The following is an 18503-nucleotide window of genomic DNA, read 5'->3' on the forward strand; positions in this document are numbered from 1 at the left end:
GAGTCTTATAGCAGATCTAGGATAACGACAAAAAATTTTAAGTTATCATTCGAATGATAGAGATAAAGTTAGATGTGTATATTTGCAAAAAGGTCCTTGTCAATCAAGGACTCATGATTTTTCGCAATCTGCTTGTGGTTCTTCTTTTCAAATATTTAATTCTAATTGGTTTGATGACTCTGGCAACTGGTTAGAGTATAGTATATCAAAAGATGCTATTTTTTTGTCTTTGTTGTTATCTTATGAAATTCGGATGGAAGGTGGTGATGCTTTTTTAACTAATAACTTTTTAAATTGAAAAAAAAGAGAGAGACTACAAACTCATGTTGGGATTCATGATAGCGCTCATAATCAATCTTATAGAAAATGTAAAGAACTTATGATACCAAAACAACACATTACTGCTGCTATTGAAAAATAATCTGAGCAAGCTAAAAACAATTATCGAATTCACTTGACAGCAACAATTGATTGTATTAGATTTCTTTCGCGACGAGGATTGACCTTTCGTGGTAATGATGAGACAGATGATTCTGTTAACCAAAAATTTTTTTTTGGAACTTCTAAACTTTCTTGCGCAACATAATGAAGAGATTGGTCATGCTTTCAAGCATGCTCGTGGGAATCTTAAACTAATAGCACCCTCAATCCAAAAAGACATTGTAAGAGCTGCTACAAGTGAAACGACAAAAGTTATTGTTGATGATCTTGGAGATGAATTATTTGCTGTTTTGGTTGATGAAGCCCGCGACATTTCTATTAAGGAGCAAATGTCAGTTTGCTTAAGGTATGTGAACAAAGTTGGACAAATTAGGGAGCATTTTCATGGTCTTATTCATGTTTCTAATACCAATGCTTTATCTCTAAAATTAGCATTAGAGTCATTATTAGAAATATATAATTTAAGTTTATCAAGAGTACGTGGACAAGGATATGATGGTGCAAATAACATGCAATGAGAATTTAATGGTTTGAAAACTCTGATATTAAAAGAAAACTCTTATGCTTTTTATGTACATTGCTTTGTCCACCAACTTCAGTTAGCACTTGTAACCGTTACAAAAAAAAAGTTGAAATTGCTTTACTTTTTAATTTGTTAACCAATTTGTACAATGTTATTGGAGTTTTGTGTAAACAAGAGATATACTTCGTGATAGTAAGATGATTAAGACAGTTGAAGCATTAAAAAATGAAGAAATTTCTAGTAGACGTGGTTTGAATCAAGAAAGAGCTTTAAAAAGAACTGCAGACACTAGATGGGTTTCACACTATAGAACTATACTTAGATAAATTTCTTTTTTCCTTCCGTGGTTAATGTTCTTGAATATATTGAGGAAGATGAAAATAATTCAGAACAAAGAGCTGAAGTATGTCATTAATTGAATGTCATTCAATCCTTTGAATTCATTTTCAACCTGCAATTAATGAAAAATATCTTGGGAGTTACTAATGAGTTATTTCAAACGTTATAAAAGAATTATCAAGACATTGTAAATGCTGTGGCATTAGTCAAAGTGTCTAAGCAACGGTTGCAAAATATAAAAGATGATGGTTGGTCTCTTTTACTTGATAAAGTCTCACTGTTTTGTGACAAACATAATATTACTGTTCGAATTATGGATGATATATTTGTGTCACAAGAAAGATCAAGACACAAAGCTCAAAAATCAAATTTGCATCATTTTTAAGTTGAGATATTCTATCAAATAGTTGATAGACAACTTCAAGAACTCAATAATCGTTTTACAGAGGTGAATACTAAATTGCTTCTTTGCCTAGCTTGTGTGAATCTAAGACACTCATTTTTTGTATTTGATAAGGAGAAGTTAATCCAGTTAGTTCAATTCTATCCATTAAAAATTTTTTTTCACTCAACTTTTAGCACTTGACAGTCAACTTGAGAACTTCATGCTAGATGTGCGTTCTGACGATCAATTCTCGGACTTAAATGGAATTGGTGCTCTTTTTTAAAAATTGGTTGAGATTCGAAAAAATATTGTTTATCCATTAGTGTTTCTTCTTTTGAAATTAATTTTAGTTTTGCCTGTAGCAATTATATCAGTTAAAAGAATTTTTTCGCTATGAACATCATAAAGAGTCAACTTCCTAACCGTATGGAAGATGAATTTTTAAATCATTGCTTAGTGACATAAAAAGAGAGATATTTGATTGTATTGACAATGAAAAGATTATTCAATCTTTTTAAAATATGAGACCTAAAAGAATAGAATTCTAAATTATGTTATTATTTTATTATTTTAATTTGTTGGTTAAATAATTTAGAAAATAATTATATTTTATAACTTCGTAGTATAATTATTCTAGATCCGTTACTGTTTATACTCAACTAAAGGAAATGTATTACTGGCATCGATTTGAATCAACGATTAAATAATATTCAAATTAAAGGCGACATGCAATTATTCAATAACACGCGTGAAAGATAATAACAAAAGTAAAATTGCGTCATAAACAAAGAGGAATGTCAAAAATGCAATGAATTAAATTAAAAAATAATACGATAAAATGCCCTTGAACAATCCTTGATGGATTGGGGTGTGCAAACTCGAGTTTGGTGCCTCAAATTTAGGAGCAGCAACGACTGTTTGAATATATATATTAAGGGAAATTTAAAGAATAATAGTAATATCCATTGCTTAAATCTCATCCTTTGCATAATCTATGATTGTTACAAGAACGATAAGAACTAAAGCCATCAACGATAATCAGACTAATAAGTTTGTACTATTTTACTAATAGAAGATGCCATAAAGTAATGAATGAGCCTTTGCTGCACATGAAGACCCGTTTCATGGATCAAATAGGAACAAATAGCTGACATCAGATTGATGCAACAATGCTGCTTCTTTATCTTTCTGTTAACATATGCCTATATTAATTTACGAAAGCCACATTGTTATATGCCACACATGCAAAGCCTTAAAGGAGAGAACGTTTCATGAGAAAGCGAGAGAAAACATTGAAAAAAGAAAAAGAAGAAAAATAGATGATGATGATGATGACGACAACCTGAAGAAACATACTGGTTAACAATTTTTGACACAAGACAAAGCTATTTCAATAGCTTCTACTAGATACTCATAACATACATCATAAAAGCAGCATGTTTCTTTGTCTGATCTCAAGTTGTCCATGAAAAATGGTTTTTTGACACAAGGGCACATTCTATACTGGAGGAAAATAAGAAGTCTCGAAAAAGAAGAAAAGGTGAAAAGAAGGAAAGAATTCTCGCCAGCTCTATGCTTTGCCATTAGGTTTTGGTGATTGTTGCAGAAACTGATGGTGATATGGAGAGGCATGGATACCATGGGGTATTGAAAGACTCCTCTGCGCATTCCGGGCGAGGAACACTCCTTGTGTCCGCCCATTTCGGGTATTTGGACTAGGGCTAAAGCGGTCAGCTTGCATCGATTGGAAGTAATATGAAGAGCTTGCCATGTCCCTAAGACTTAGCAGAGGCTTTAGATCTTCTACAACTTCACTCATTAAGGGTCTGGCTTTTGGATCTCTACTAAGACAGCGAGCGGCAATTTGGGCAGCTTTTTGAGCTCCTTTTATGGAGAAATGGCCTTCAAGGCGAGGGTCCAACAGCCTATAGAACCTTCTCTTCTCTCCCAGATGCGGCCGAGCCCATTCCACAAGGTTATGTTCGCCATTGGGACGGTGTTTGTCCATAGATCTTCTTCCGGTCAACATCTCAAGTAGTACCACTCCAAAACTATACACGTCACTTCTTGATGTAAGATGACCTGCGACACGAGTATCTTAAATTATGAAACTGCGCAATCCTATAGGCAAAATGTATGCATAACTTTTTTTGAAAGTTTATGCAGACAACTACAATCCAAGTACATAATGATCTGAACAATAAATGTGATTTCAGAGGAAAACAACTAATAGCATGTTTAGTTTCCCATAAGCAAAGCGGAAACCTGATTTTGGAGTTTTCAACAACAATCGTGTACCAAACATTAAAACTCAACAATCTCATAAGGAATTACATTCAAAATATTTCAGTCTGGAGTCATTCCTAGTAAAAATGTGACTTCACCAATAAATAACAGCTAATACTTGAATTTTGGACTTGCCATATTGAACTAAACTTACCTGTCATGACATACTCCGGTGCTGCATAACCATAGGTTCCCATCACTCGGGTAGACACATGGGTTTTATCTCCTTCTGGACCATCTTTGGCGAGTCCAAAGTCTGAGAGCTTGGCGTTGTATTCCTGAATTGGCATGATATTACAAGACTGACAAAAGAGAGAAAAAGGGGGGGGGGGACGGCAAAAATTTTGGGTAATATTTTGCACTTACTGCATCTAATAATATATTTGAAGTTTTAAAATCTCTATATATTACTGGTCGTTCAGCTTCTTCGTGAAGAAAAGCAAGACCCTTAGCTGCTCCTAGTGCAATTTTCAACCTAACGGACCATGGAAGAGGCATGGATCCTACACACGATATGATTTCTACATGAGAACATCAACAAGGATAACAATCGAAATACAATACAGAGCAAAAGTTAATTTTATGTTCACAATCTACCCATGTTATACAACAATGCTAAAGCCAACCGGAATAAAGTGAGATATAAGAAGGACAGCTTGGTAAACAAGCATCCCGCGTTAACGCAAGGTCCGGGGAAGAATAAAGTGAGATATAGAAACAGTATAATTGACAACTAAACATTATTGTTAAATCACTCAGTAGTCAGTACTAGAACATATAAATAAGAATTAAGAAGCACACCTCTGCTTCTGCCTTCAAATCTAATTTCCATGTGAAAATACATTGTCATTTCAATGATATAAAATTTCAAAGTGCAGGAATGGTCCAACTATTATTGCTGGAAAAGAAAATGTGGAAACTAATCAGTCAAAAGTAGTTGCTTACTCCTAAATAAGTGATTTTCTAGGCTTCCCCGAGGCATGAACTCATACACTAGCAACCTTTGATCATCTTCAATGCAGTACCCTATAAGCTTAACAAGGTGTGGATGGACTAGATCACCAAGAAAGTTTACTTCAGCCTGTAACATGAACCAACAAGAATTCAAAACCGAAAAAAGATGCAATTATAAAGGAATATTTGAAAGAAAGAAATAAAGTAAAATTAAAAGCATACAAACCAGCCATTCTTTATGGCCTTGGAGCCCATCATGGTTGAGGGTTTTTACGGCAACGGTAAGCCCTGTGCCAGGTTTCACTGGAGCAGTTCCATTTTCTTCAACCCATCCCTTGAATACGCAACCAAACCCACCTTCGCCAAGAAGACTCTCAGGCCGAAAATTTCTCGTTGCCAACTTAAGATCATTGAAAGAGAACTTTCGTAGCCTGGAGGCAACTTTAAGCTCCTCTTCGAGTTTAGAAGTTGATGAACTGCTTGCATTGCTAGTGGTTGTAGATGAGACTACTGGGGCCGTTGGTTCACTTCGTTGGTCTCTACTTGTATCACTAGTTGATTTACTTTCAGCTAAAAGAAAAGCCAAAGAGAGAAAAGATTATAGGAAAAAGCTCTAAAGTAGCATCATGCACTTTCAAACTTGGACAAAATGGGGAAATAAGTACCAACTCAAGATTTATTTGTTAAACCAACGATTGAACTTAAAAATAGTTTAACCCTTTACAACATTTCTGAAATCCAGTTATTTCAAACATTTAATAGGATAAACTTCTGTTCTAATACACACGTTATCTGATATTATTTAGTTTAAGAAAAGTTTCAGATGCGACACTTTCCTAGCTAATCTAAAATCTAAATCAACATTGGTTTCTCACTCATGAACTCGGAAAGCTACACGCAGTTAAAAGAAGAGAAAAATAAAAACCTCAATGATGGAGATTACAGCACATCTAATAGGATTAACATATTAATCCTGTGTAGGCTATGTCAATTATTTAACATAACTAGATCTCATATTGCTCAATATTGTTTTGATTAGATGCCACAGCAAAACTAATCCCACACCTTCATTTTCGGCATATCATTGATTCATCATTCACATTCATAAAGTATGGTAAAGTTTCAATTGGAAGAATTCTAGAGCAGACCAAACCAGACAAAAAGGAAAACCAATATACAACCTTTGAGTAACATTTGTGTGCAATGAAAAACATACCACAAACACATTTACCAACAAGGAACCTTCAAAGCACATCTGAGAAATTAAGCACAAAAATAATAACAACTCTCAAAGAGGAAATAGAGATAGATTACCATCATGAGTGGTGGTGCCACTGACTGAGTTATCAACTTTGGGTCTTGAAGAAATGCAGCTCCCCATGAACCTTAGCCTAACCCAACACCCAGTCTCTCCCTCAAACTCCTCATCTTCCTCCTCCACCACTACCTCCCCTTCCTTCTGCTTCAATTTCTTACTCTTCTTCTTCCGCTTTGATTTACACACATCCCAAGAATCTACCACCTTACCATTCTCAGCACCCAAACCCATGGCTCTAGCAAAGAGACCAAACCCCAGATATCATCAAAACCAAAACCACCCCCACAATTCCCAAAAAAAAAAAAACTTTTAAATGCCCCTACTCTCCCACCACCATATCCACTAAAATTTTGATACAAAAGGGGCTAAAAATCACAACTTTTCATATCAGAACAGTTCAAAACAGTGCAAATGAGAAAACCCAAGAGGAAAGAGAAACGGATCACATGAAACAGATCAAAGTACCCAAATGAAAAGGGGTGGTGGGAAAAGCACAAGAAGAAACTTGAACCCTAGATTGATGATGAAGGATGATGAGTTGGGAAATGAGAAAGGAAGGGTAAAAGAAGAGAAGAGAGAGTGAAGTGGCAGCTTTTAACGAAGAAAGAAAACACTCGCAGAGAGAGCAGAATACCTGAGAGCTGAGAGCTGAGATGAAACTCAGAAAACTCCGCTAAGCTCAAAGAATAGAGAGAAATCTCTCAGTGATTGGAGGGTCCCTCGTTACTGCTACACAAACACAATGCTGCAAAAGGAAACACAAACAAACCAACATACAGACAAACAAACAAATGTTGGGAAATTAATCTAATTAATTAATTCATTCAATATTATATCTTCTGTAATATTTGTTTATATACTATAATAATGTACAAGCCGTTACAAAAGAAATACTAACTGTTCGTTGCCTACAGCTAACTATGAACACATGATGTATTCAGGTGATAAATAATCCTCTCTTTTTTTAAAAAAAAAAAAAACACATAAGTTACCATACATCTTTTATGAAATTTAATTTCAAGTAGTCGGATAAAATTACCTCAAAAAAATATTCAGAATATTATTCTTCTAAAAAAGTTTAACATATTGTAAATTAAATGGATGATCATTTGAAAGGTAAGGACATTTAGTTGCCCACTTGAACTTTTTAAATCTAAAATATTAAATCATTTCTTCTTTTTTTCTTTTTTTTTTTTTGTACAATCATGAAAGTCTAATATTTTGAAATGCATAGAGTGATATTTTAAATTAAGGGATCTATTCCTTTATTATCTACTATGTTTAAATTAAAGGAAAAAAAAAAGCAGTGTTCAGTTTTTTTTCTTCAAATATTATTTTTCATATATTAAATTTGTAATATATTTTGGTTATGCCAATGAATTATAGTTCAAATGGCATAGTCTCCCCATACTTAAGAAGTCGCGGATTTGAGTATATATATTTTGGTTATTTTTAAACAATATTCAAACCCTTGAGTAAAAGACCAACATATTTAATATTTTGACATATTTTATATTTATTATTAGTATTATTCTTCAAATACAAGTCATTTTACTATACAAATCATTTATATTTACGCGCGCATGTTTTTCTTTTTCGTGCCGTTACTGCACGTTCTTCTTCTTCTTCTTCTTCTTCTTTTCTTTCGTTATCATCACCACCACCTCCTCTTCCTCCTCCTCCTCCTCCTCCTCCTTCTTTTTTTTTTATTGGAATTTCTTCTCCTCCTTCATTTTTCTCCTTCTCCTCCATCATCAGTTATCTCGTTATTGAAGATAATGAATAATTTAAGTTCAGATTGTCAATTGAACCAAAACGAAATTGATTATTGTTTTGTTTGTGAAAATTGTTGTTCATCGTTGATGGTTTAAATTGAATGTAATGTAAAAGTTCCGTATTAGAGGAAATATTTTTCTGTATTTGCAGCAAATTTAGGTGTAACACGAAGATATTTGGGTATAACACGAAGATATTTGAGTGTATTGTTTAAGAATTTTTGGTGTATATGTGCTAATAAGTCCTGCATAATTCAAAACTCTTTTTCTCCCTCCTCCTCATTTTCTGGTGCTTCTTCTTCTTCTTTTTTTTCATCATCATCATCATCGTCATCATCGTCATCATCATCATCATCATCATCTTTTTTTTGTCTTATTCATCTTTTTTTCTTGTTTTACTCTCTTAACAAGAATAAAAAACAAAAAAACCAGACAAAGAAGAAAAAGAAACACATAATGGTACAAAATTATTTGGAAGAGGATGAACTTACATTCATTCAATTCATTCAACTAAAAGAAAGAAATAAATAAGAAAAAAAGAAGAAAAAAATGTAGCATTAAAGAAAATATTTTTCTGTATTTGTAGTAAATTTGGGTGTAATACGAAGATATTTGGGTGTAACACGAAGATATTTTAAGTGTATTGTGTTGAGTTAAGAAATTAACTAAATTAATCAATGATGGCAAACATTATTTTTGGGAAATTATCTAACTAATGTTAATTATTTGTAATTAAGCATTGCAGGCCACAAATCAATACAGCAGCCCAATTGGATGAAATTAGAACAAGGCTGGTTGGTTAATAACACAAACGAAGCCGAAAAGAAAACAAAGCTGAGAAATCAAAACGGGTTACATGAAATGATCCGATCCAAGCCCAATAGGAAGCAATTCCCTCTCATTTGCTTTCACCAAATCAACGTTCACTTTTCCCCTTTGGTCAGAAATCACAGAAGAAAGAGAGAGCTTCTTCCCTAAGCTAATCACCAAAGAAGCAAGAAAGAGAAAGATTAAGCTTGAATGACAGAAGTCTAATCAACCATTTCAAACCACATCAAGCAGAGGTCAGAAGCTAAAGGTGATTTTATTTCCTTCTACATGTATCTCATTTTCTTCTCTTCATCTTCAACTCTCTGCCACTCCATATTGAGAAACATGGGAAAGATGATTTCTGTTCCCACTGCTGTGTATCTACGGTCACAAGTATGTCTTGGAGACCAAGTAGCTTATCAATGGCCAAGATCTAAGTTTACCATTGAGGATATCTGTTTCTACTTTCCTATGGCTTTCAGTCAACAAGAGAAGGTCAGAACCAAAGTTTCTATTCTGAAGATTAATGGGAAAAAGTGAGATGGTGGGTTGGTGAAGCACAAAGTTCAAGAAGTTGACCTAGGAAGAGTAGCCCAGCAACATGCAAGGAGATAAAAGAAGTTTTTTTGTTCATTCAGAAATAAGAAGAGATAACTCAGTGTATTGAGGTCTTGTTCTGTGAAGAAGTTCTCTAAAGAGGTTCATCTACTTGGACAGTACTTGTAACACCCTACCATACAGAATCTTATGCTTAAGTCATAATTCAGAGATGGCAAGGTATTACGACCTCTAAAAATTAAAATTTAGTACGTATATTAGTATGAGAGATGATTATAACTAGGAGCCTTTGAAGAAAAATGGGTAAACAAAAAATCGTAACTCGAAAGCGCAACACTCCGATCGAAAACGTAACGAATGAAGGAAATAACTATTGCAAGATTATATATATACAAGGAGTGTCAAAAACAGGAATATCAAAACTCAAAATCCAGTTGCGAAGATAACCGGTCCGAGCATAACAATATATACATGTAAATAAAATAAGAAACCCCAAGGAAACCCAAAGGGACATAAATACAAAAAACCTATTCTCCAAAATCTCCTGTTAGAGTGGTTATCACAGTTTGTATTATTTAATGGAGATAAAAGTATCTAAGCAAAGCATATAAAACTAAAATGGAGTCCCGAGAACAAAGGATCTTCGCTAATCCAGAAGTCTTCAACATGCTTCAACGAGAAGCCTCACGTCCTGCATCTGAAAACCACAAAATCCGCATGGGTGAGAACTGATGTGTGGAAAATGATCCAACACAAAACTCACCGGCAAGTGTACCGGGTCGCATCAAGTAATAATAACTCACATGAGTGAGGTCGATCCCATAGGGATTGAAGGATTGAGCAATTTTAGTTTAGTGGTTGATTTAGTCAAGCGAATCAAGTATTGGTTGAGTGATTTGTAGCAGACAGAAGGTAAATTGCAAGAAATGTAAAGGGAGAGGGATGAATTGCAGAAATTAAAGAGAACTGAAAGTAAAGGTGCTGAATCTTAAAGAACAAGAAATTAAATGACTGAAACTTAAAGTGCAAGAAATGTAAATTGCGGTAACTTAGAGTGCAAGAAGTATAAATTGCTTGAATGATAAAGGGATTGAGGGACTGGGATTGCAGAATTTAAACAAGCAGAAGTAAATTGCATTAAACAGAAGAGTAGAAGATGAATTGAATTGAAACAGATCTTAAAAAGTAAGGATAGAATGCTTTGAAACATAAAACAGAAAATGACTTGTGCTTAATTGCAGAAAATTAAAAGATGGTTGAAGATCTCAGGAGTGGAAGAGACTAGAAAGCAAGTCTAGATCTCAAATCCTCCCTTGATCCAACAAGATTAATTGCAAAAGAAATAAAGAAAAGTAAATTGCGGAAGAATAGAAGATGAAGCAGTAAACAGAAATTTAAATTCAATTATGCAGAAAGAGTAAACAAGAGATCTCAAGGTGAGATTGAAACAGAAGTTCTTCAATTCTCCGCCCAAGATCCAAAGCAAGAAAAATAAAGAGTGTTCGAGCAAGAACAAGGAAGAAGAGAGATCAATTCCTCTTCCCAATTCTCTAAGATCTAAATTTAAAAGTAAAAGCTCCAGAAATGAAAATCAAACTTTCAAAGTGAGTCTAGAGGTAAAAATGAAATTGAAGGTTCTTTTTCTTTTTTTCTAAATCAAACTAGCCTCTATTTATACACTTTCTATTCTTGGGTTTTAGAATTTGGATGGGCTTTTAATTTGGTGAAGAAATGAATTAAGTTGGATTTTTAATTGAATTTCAGCCCAAGTTTCTCCCAAGAGGCTGCTCTGCTCTTGTGGAGAGCAGAGCAGTGAAGCTTTGTGTAGGGATCCAAGTTGCGTGCCAAGGTTGGTGAGACATCAGGATGCTGCTCCGCTCTTGTGGAGAGCGGAGCAGTGCTTGTGCTCATATCTTGCGCGCTCCAAGCCCCCCTGGCCGAGTCAATGTGCGCGCCAAGCTTCCTGGACCATGTGATGCACGCACCAAGCACCAAGGAGAGTGCTCTGCTCTCCTTGTGAGCAGCGCATTGTTCTTGGGTGAAGTCCCAAGTTCGAAACTTTGGGGAAGCATGCGCTGGCTGATTTCTTTTGTGCACAAAGTGGCACCTTGCTCCTTGCTTCCTTAAGGTGCTGTGTTCAATCCTTGGAGGTTGAAAACAAGCCAATTTTGGCTTGTTTTTCTTTCATTTGAGCGCCACTTCCTTCCCTCTTGAGCTTGGGTTCGAAACCCATGGGTGGCACTTGGAGTTAATTTTTCTTCAATTTTTCCATGAGGAGCCCGAAATTGCTCTTGAGGAGAGTAGAGCAGAATTTTTGCTCTTCCTTGTTTCTTGGCTTGAATTTGTGCTCCGCTCTCAAGGGAGGGCAGAGCATTGAAGCTTTGCATGCTTGGTTCATTGTTGTGCTCCCTTGGAGAGCAGTGTGCTCTTGGGGAGAGCAGTGTGGCTTCCCTCCTTCATTTTGCCACACTATTTTCTTCCTTGGGCCACACTTCTTAGGCCACGCTTTCTTGTTTTCTTCTTTTCTTCACCTACAAATAATCAAAATAACCAATCAAAGTATCACCAAATTCACAAGGTTTATAAATCATTAAAATACAATTAAATTTAGCTTAAACCTCATGATTTAGCATTAATTAAATGGTGGTTGTTTGATTCAAAGAAATCATGCATTTCCATTCCAAATTACTTACTTAGAATGCAAGAAAGTGCATAAACACTAGTGAAACAAGTGAAATTAACTTGAAAAATAGGCATATGATGACTTGTCATCACAACACCAAACTTAAATCTTGCTTGTCCCCAAGCAAGCACTAAACATAAGAGAAGATAGAATGAAATAGAGAAGTATATATGTCCTTATCAGGCAGATAGTTGAATTTGGTTTATGGGGTTTTATGCAGATCAATAGTAGTTCATTTATTACTTGCTGTCAAAACAAACAATGTCTCCTAAAGGGTTCACCAAGGTTGCTGCTACAATACCTTACTTTTTGCTTATTTCCCTTGTTAGCTTTTTCTTCTTTCTTTTGCATTAGAGAGCTTATTGCTTATTGAAGGCTTGGTGGCAAATGTTGCAGTGGCCTTTAGCTTAATTTCACTCGACATTTCTTCACCACAGACACATGGCTCACCTTTTTCTTCCTAGGATCATTGATGCCCAGCATCTCTTTGGATAACTAAATGTTTTGTAGCTAGGTTGCTCTTTATTGTGGACTTTCAGTTGGCAATCCCAAATCAGTTGATTTAAGTGGCCAAGTTTTGAAATACTCATTAGAACTTACTTGTCCAAGCATATCCTAGTACAAAAACACCACAGGCATGTGTCCTAGGGTCCAAGCTATTGGTGTCTAGCCTTATTATTTGTTTCTTTGCCAGCTTTTGGCTTTTTCTTCTTCTTTTTCTTTTAGTTTTGATTTATTTGCAACGGACTTTCATTAATTGAAGGATCATAGCAGCAAACTAGCTTAAGCTTCAAGTAATATGTCATTATACAGCATTTATTCTATGAGCTAATAATTGAATCAAACACATACCACCACTAACTTTCATTCTAACTTTTGCAACATTGAACAATTACTTTTCTAAGTCAAACATCTCTCTTTTATTCAAACAGCAGGGGAAACAAAACAAAATTCAAAGCTAAGTGATGGATAACAAACATTATGCAGATCAGCATACTTAATCAAACAACTTCACTTGCAATCAGATGAACACTTTAGCAAGACATACAAGAATTCCTAAATTAAAACATTTCACAACAACAAGGATTAAGTGTAGATACAACCTTTTGGGTTGCAGCTTTTCATTCTTCCTCTTGTTGTATCCCTTTTGAGTCACAATGCAAATTGTCTTCAATTGTTGGCTAATTTCCTGCATAATTCTCAAAAGTTGCTTGCTTCTCAAGCCCTTAAATGAATGGTTAGTATGCATAAATTGAGTGTGTCTTTTGGATTTATTTTGGTGTGGGAATGCAAACCCCATTTCGAGGGTTTATCTTGTGCTAATTTCAGGGGTTTTATCAATGATTCCACACACTTTCTGTATGAAAATACAAGGATTTGCATTCCTTTCCTAGTTTTGCACCATGGATGAAAACATACTTATTTTGCACTAAAATAGATACATTTCTAATCCTCTCTCGATGCCATTCAATGCCGTGACCCGTGTGTTAAGTGGTTCCAGAATATAGAGCAGGGATGGACCGTGAGAGAGAAGGAAGATGGGAGCAAAGGAAGGGAGCAAGAGAATTAAGCCTTGGAAATCTCGGCATGGGCGCGTGCGCGCACTTGACGCGTCCGCGTGGATAGAACAACTAGAAGCCGAAGCCAAGAGTCAAGCCACGAGTCGGCTTGCGTAGCGGCTAAGCCATGATCTTCGTGAGCGCGCACGCGTACGTCACGCCTCCGCGTACATTCCAAATTGCATCTGTGGTGCGCGCGCGTACCTTGCGCGTAAGCGCCGATGTTCGAATGTGATTTTTTTTAGAAGTCACGTGACTTAGGCGTGGAGTTGGTTGGAGATCCCATTTTTGGGGAATATCTTAGCGGGGAAAGTTTAAGAAGACCAGAGGGGCAAGGGTCAAAGGGACTTAGTTCATTTTCTAGTTTTAGATATTTTTGAGGGATAGTGAGTCACACTCTTAGAGGAGGAGAGAGAGATCTCAAGCTCTTACTAGGGTTCTTCTTCATCAAATTTCTGAATTTTCACCCACTCTTTGGTGAGATCCATCGCAATTCTCACTTTACTTTGTTCATGTAATAGATTTTCTTTTCCAATTTCAAGTTGTAGTTGTAATTGCTAAACTCCCTTAGATCTAGGATTCAACTTTATGATTTTGGATTTCATTAATACTTGGAGATTTTGATCCTCATTGTTGCTCTTTGACATTTGTTATTAGTTCCTTGTGTTGCAATACCTTTAATTCTACTTTTCTTCTCATTTTACTATGACTTTCTTTCTTGCTCATCACATGTTTGATAAAATGTCAACACTAGTTATGGAGTAGAAAATTCTCACTTGGCATAGGGTTGGATCATTAGAAGAAGTTGAATAGTTGTGTCAATTGTTGATTTGGAATTAGGGATTGCTAATCGACTTGGAGTGCACTAAAGCTAGATTCCCATGAGGTGAAGCTAGGACTTGTGACTCAAGTTGACTACCTTCATTTGACTTTCCTCTATACCTAGGGGATAACTAAATGAGGCATGGCCTAATTGTTATCTTCATTGAAAGAACTATAAGGATATGCATTCAATTGCCAACCCTAAGCCAAGTCCTTTAATGATTGATTGCTTGTTTCCTACTACGTTGCTAAAACTTTCAAAGAACCTTAACAACTCTTTCTAATCAATAAGATGCACATTTTGGCAATTCCAAGGAAGGACGACTCGGGAGACTAGTACTCTCGGATATAGATTGTAGGATTATTTGGTACGAAATTTGAGTGCCGATTAGACTATACTCACGATCATATTCATCCTTGAATTCTAAATCGGCATGCTAAATTTCATTTATCAAAATGGCGCCGTTGCCGGGGAAGTTTGCTTAGTGTGCCATGTTATTGTTTGGATTGAGTGTGTGCATATGTACATAGCTACATTTCATTGTAAATTGTTCAAGTGACTAACCCCTCATCGTTACCATGAATTTCATTTCCCCTTCATTGCATGACGCGTTCACAACCGAATCCGAGCTCAGTCCCTTTTGATCCGGAAATAGAACGAACTTTGTTTCATATTAGACAAGCTCGGAGGCGGCTAAAGTTTGGGAAAGGTGAAGAGGTTTTCACCTCCGCAACCACCTTACTAAAAGTGAACATTGAACCGTCACTCAAAGAAGGCATTAGTCATACTCCCACCAATCTCTCTAACAATTCTTCTTTTGTTTTAGGTAATAATACCATGGATGCTCTGAGGAGAGTTACCATCAAGGAAGCGGGTGCATCGGATTATGTCCTTCAACCCCATCATGTAACTCACCCCAACTTGAATGCTAACTTTGAATTAAAGACCGCTTTGATCAACCTCCTACCTAAGTTTCATGGGCTTCCCGCACAAGACCCTATTCGACATCTCAAGGACTTCCATCGCATATGCTCAACTACTAGACGGGAAGGGTCCGATGAGGTTGCCATATGGTTGTTTGCTTTCCCTTTCTCTCTTGAAGACAAGGCTAAAGAATGGTTCTACACTCTATCTAGTGAAGTTACCTCCGATTGGGACCTACTTAGAAGAGGATTCTTGGATAAATTCTTACCCCCGGAGAAGATGGATAGGCTAAGGAAGGAAATGTCTTGTATTGTGCAAGGTGAGACGGAACCATTCTACGAGTATTGGGAACGGTTTCGCAAGCTACTAGACGCATGCCCCAATCACATGCTTGATACTCAAGTATTGCTTGGATACATATGTCAAGGGATGCGAGAGCAAGATAGAACTCTCTTGGACACCTCTAGCAATGGTTCTTTGTCCAAATATAAAACAGCGGAAGAGGCATGGCAACTTATCATTGACTTAGCCGAATCCAACCAACATATGAGACGAAGAGTTAACCGTCCAAGAACCGTGAATGAGGTATCAACTAGTAGTGAAACCACCGCTTTAACTCAATCCTTGAGTGAAATGACATCCATCTTGAGGCAACTCCAATTGAACCAACAACAACCACAACAACCTCAATCATACCAACAACAACCCCCACCCCCTCAACAACACAACCAACAATTGGTTCCTCAAAAAGTATGTGGCATTTGCTCTTGCTATTCTCACTACACGGATGAGTGCCCAAGCCTTCAAGAAGACAACACTTTGGCGGCTACCCATAATTTCTATGACCGCCCAAATCAAGGATACTACCAAGGCGGTAATTCTAACCAAGGGCACCCTTATCAAGGAGGAAACTACAATCAAGGGGGAGGGTACCATAATCAAAATTGGAGAGACAATCACCAACAAGGAAATAGGGACAACAACAACAACGGAGGAGGTCAAAGATGGAGCAACAACTCACAAAACTTCTCACAAAACCGACCATACAACCAACAAAATCAACCATACAACCAACAAAACCCACAAAGAAACTATCAAACATACCAACCACCACATCAAAGATCGCCACCCAACCAATCACAATCTCCTCAACTCGCATATACAACCACCCCCTCCAACCAAGACGAAACACTCCGGACCATTATCCAAGGCCAAAAGGAACTACAAAACACACTTGCTTCCGGTCTCACCGGCCTCACCTCTACACTACAAGCTCTTCTTGCACGCATGGATGCACCATCAAACCCCACTCCTCAACCCCCAATCCAAAGTGTTATTCCCTCTCAACCCCAACCAAATCCAAAAGGAGGTATTAATGCTATCACCCTTAGATCCGGAACACAATTAAAAGAGAATGAAGCAAAGGACCCCAATCCCATCACAACCACCCAAGAAGATGAGATATGGAAGAGGTAGAGGAAAAGGAGACACCACAAGTCATAGTTGAGGATGAAGCCCAACCAACAAGGGAGACAACCAAGGCCAAGAGAACCTTGGAAGAAGAAGAAATCGCTCAACCACTTCCATTTCCAACACTTGCAAAGAAAGCTAGAAAGCGCATAGAACTCGACCCAAAAATGGTGGAAATGTTCAAGAAAGTTGAGGTAACCATTCCCCTCTTTGATGCTATCCATCAAGTTCCTAGATATGCAAAATTCCTCAAAGATCTATGCATAAACAAGGATATAATTCTTGAATTGGAAACCATCCCATTGGGGAGTTCTATTTCCGCTTTAATGGGAGCATTGCCCGAGAAGTGTGATGATCCGGGCCCTTGTATGGTCACTTGCACCGTTAATGGAGTTCAATTTATAGATTGTATGTGTGACCTCGGAGCATGTGTTAGCATCATGCCGCTCTCCGTCTACCGGATATTGAAGTTGCCACCACTAAAAAGGTCGACGGCAAGATTTGTCCTAGCGGATAAAAGCATAATAACCGTAACGGGTGTTGCGGAAGACGTATTGGTGAATATCAAAGGGTTGGTGTTCCCAATTGACTTCTATGTCCTTGAAATGCCATCAAGCGAAACCGAGAGAGCATCGTCTATTCTACTCTCGGATATAGATTGTAGGATTGTTTGGTACGAAATTTGAGTGCCGATTAGACTATACTCACGATCATATTCATCCTTGAATTCTAAATCGGCATGCTAAATTTCGTTTATCAGGGAACACCAAACTTAATTGCTTGCCACTGCCTCTGATGCAACAAGTTAACCATATGTGAAATCCTTGTGTCTTTGCTAGAGGTTATGGAATTAAAGCTAGAAAGCTGTTAAAGAGTTGAATAATTTGTCTGATTGCTTGGAGCTAGCATTGTGCAGGAGGTGAGAATGTGCTTTTAAGTGAGATTTTGGTGGAACACCAAACTTAGAATCCTCCATTCTCCCTTAAATTGTTTTGGTGTGCAACACCAAACTTAGCTCCTTGCAATGCATACCAATTATTCAGCATTTTTATTGAAAAAGCTATGAAAAGAAAACTACCTCAGGTTGGGTTTCCTCCCAACAAGCGCTCTTTTATTGTCACTAGCTTGACATCCTTCATTCTGTTGATCATGGAAATTGAAGATCACAGTGCCTTAGCTTGTCTTTCTTTACCGTGAACTTCCTTCCGGTTTCTTCTTTGATGACCTCTATGAGTTTCCGTGGAAAGATCTCAGTCACAATATAGTAATCAGACAGCTGTGGGGGCACCTTCATGGTTTGAATGTTTAGCAGTACTTTATCCCCTAGTGAAAATTCCTTAGTAGGGATTTTTTGATCTTCTTTAATTCTTTAATTCCACAATTAATTTTCAAAAAAAAAATAAAAAAATAATAAAATCATAAAAACCAAAAATATTTTGTGTTTCTTGTTTGAGTCTAGAGTCAATTTTTAAGTTTAGTGTCAATTGTATACTTTTATTTTTTGTCAAAAATATTTTCGAAAATTCATGCATTGCATTCTTCATGATCTTCAAGTTATTCTTGGTAAGTCTTCTTGTTTGATCTTCATATTTTTTTATTTTGTGTTTTTTGTTATTTTTCATATGCATTTTTGCATTCATAGTGTCTAAACATGA

The 18503-nt window shown here is 36.6% G+C and overlaps 2 protein-coding genes across 3 annotated transcripts; one reads left to right on the forward strand and one right to left on the reverse strand.

Moving 5' to 3' along the window:
* Positions 1-515: 515 nt before the first annotated feature.
* On the forward strand, positions 516-959 carry LOC140184844 (uncharacterized). Its single transcript, XM_072238031.1, has one exon. It carries the CDS (start codon positions 516-518, stop codon positions 957-959), a length of 444 nt encoding a protein of 147 aa, XP_072094132.1.
* Positions 960-3054: 2095 nt separating this feature from the next.
* Positions 3055-7231, reverse strand: LOC112800934 (serine/threonine-protein kinase PBL35). Of its 2 annotated transcripts, XM_025843393.3 has the most exons (7): positions 6881-7072; positions 6243-6481; positions 5155-5498; positions 4920-5055; positions 4341-4477; positions 4129-4252; positions 3055-3770 (listed from the first exon to the last, which is right to left on the reverse strand). In XM_025843393.3, exons 2-7 carry the CDS (start codon positions 6475-6477, stop codon positions 3259-3261), a joined length of 1488 nt encoding a protein of 495 aa, XP_025699178.1. In that variant the 5' UTR covers positions 6478-6481; positions 6881-7072; the 3' UTR covers positions 3055-3258. The 2 variants fall into 2 exon arrangements, with proteins under 2 accessions (XP_025699178.1, XP_025699177.1); XM_025843392.3 differs by having other exon boundaries at positions 6243-7231.
* Positions 7232-18503: the final 11272 nt, after the last annotated feature.

The sequence above is a fragment of the Arachis hypogaea genome, chromosome 5 (genome assembly GCF_003086295.3).
Source record: "Arachis hypogaea cultivar Tifrunner chromosome 5, arahy.Tifrunner.gnm2.J5K5, whole genome shotgun sequence".
In the NCBI taxonomy this organism is placed as follows: domain Eukaryota; kingdom Viridiplantae; phylum Streptophyta; class Magnoliopsida; order Fabales; family Fabaceae; genus Arachis; species Arachis hypogaea.

What these genes read in the sequence shown, in the direction of transcription:
- LOC140184844 (XM_072238031.1), top strand. Translation starts at nt 516, where the DNA reads ATGATGAGACAGATGATTCTGTTAACCAAAAATTTTTTTTTGGAACTT.
- LOC112800934 (XM_025843392.3), bottom strand. Translation starts at nt 6,477, where the DNA reads ATGGGTTTGGGTGCTGAGAATGGTAAGGTGGTAGATTCTTGGGATGTG. An exon ending in AAGGCCATAAAGAATGGCTG is followed by an intron (nt 5,056 to 5,154) that starts GTTTGTATGCTT and finishes TTCATGTTACAG; the next exon opens with GCTGAAGTAAACTTTCTTGG. An exon ending in AGAAAATCACTTATTTAGGA is followed by an intron (nt 4,478 to 4,919) that starts GTAAGCAACTAC and finishes TATCGTGTGTAG; the next exon opens with GATCCATGCCTCTTCCATGG.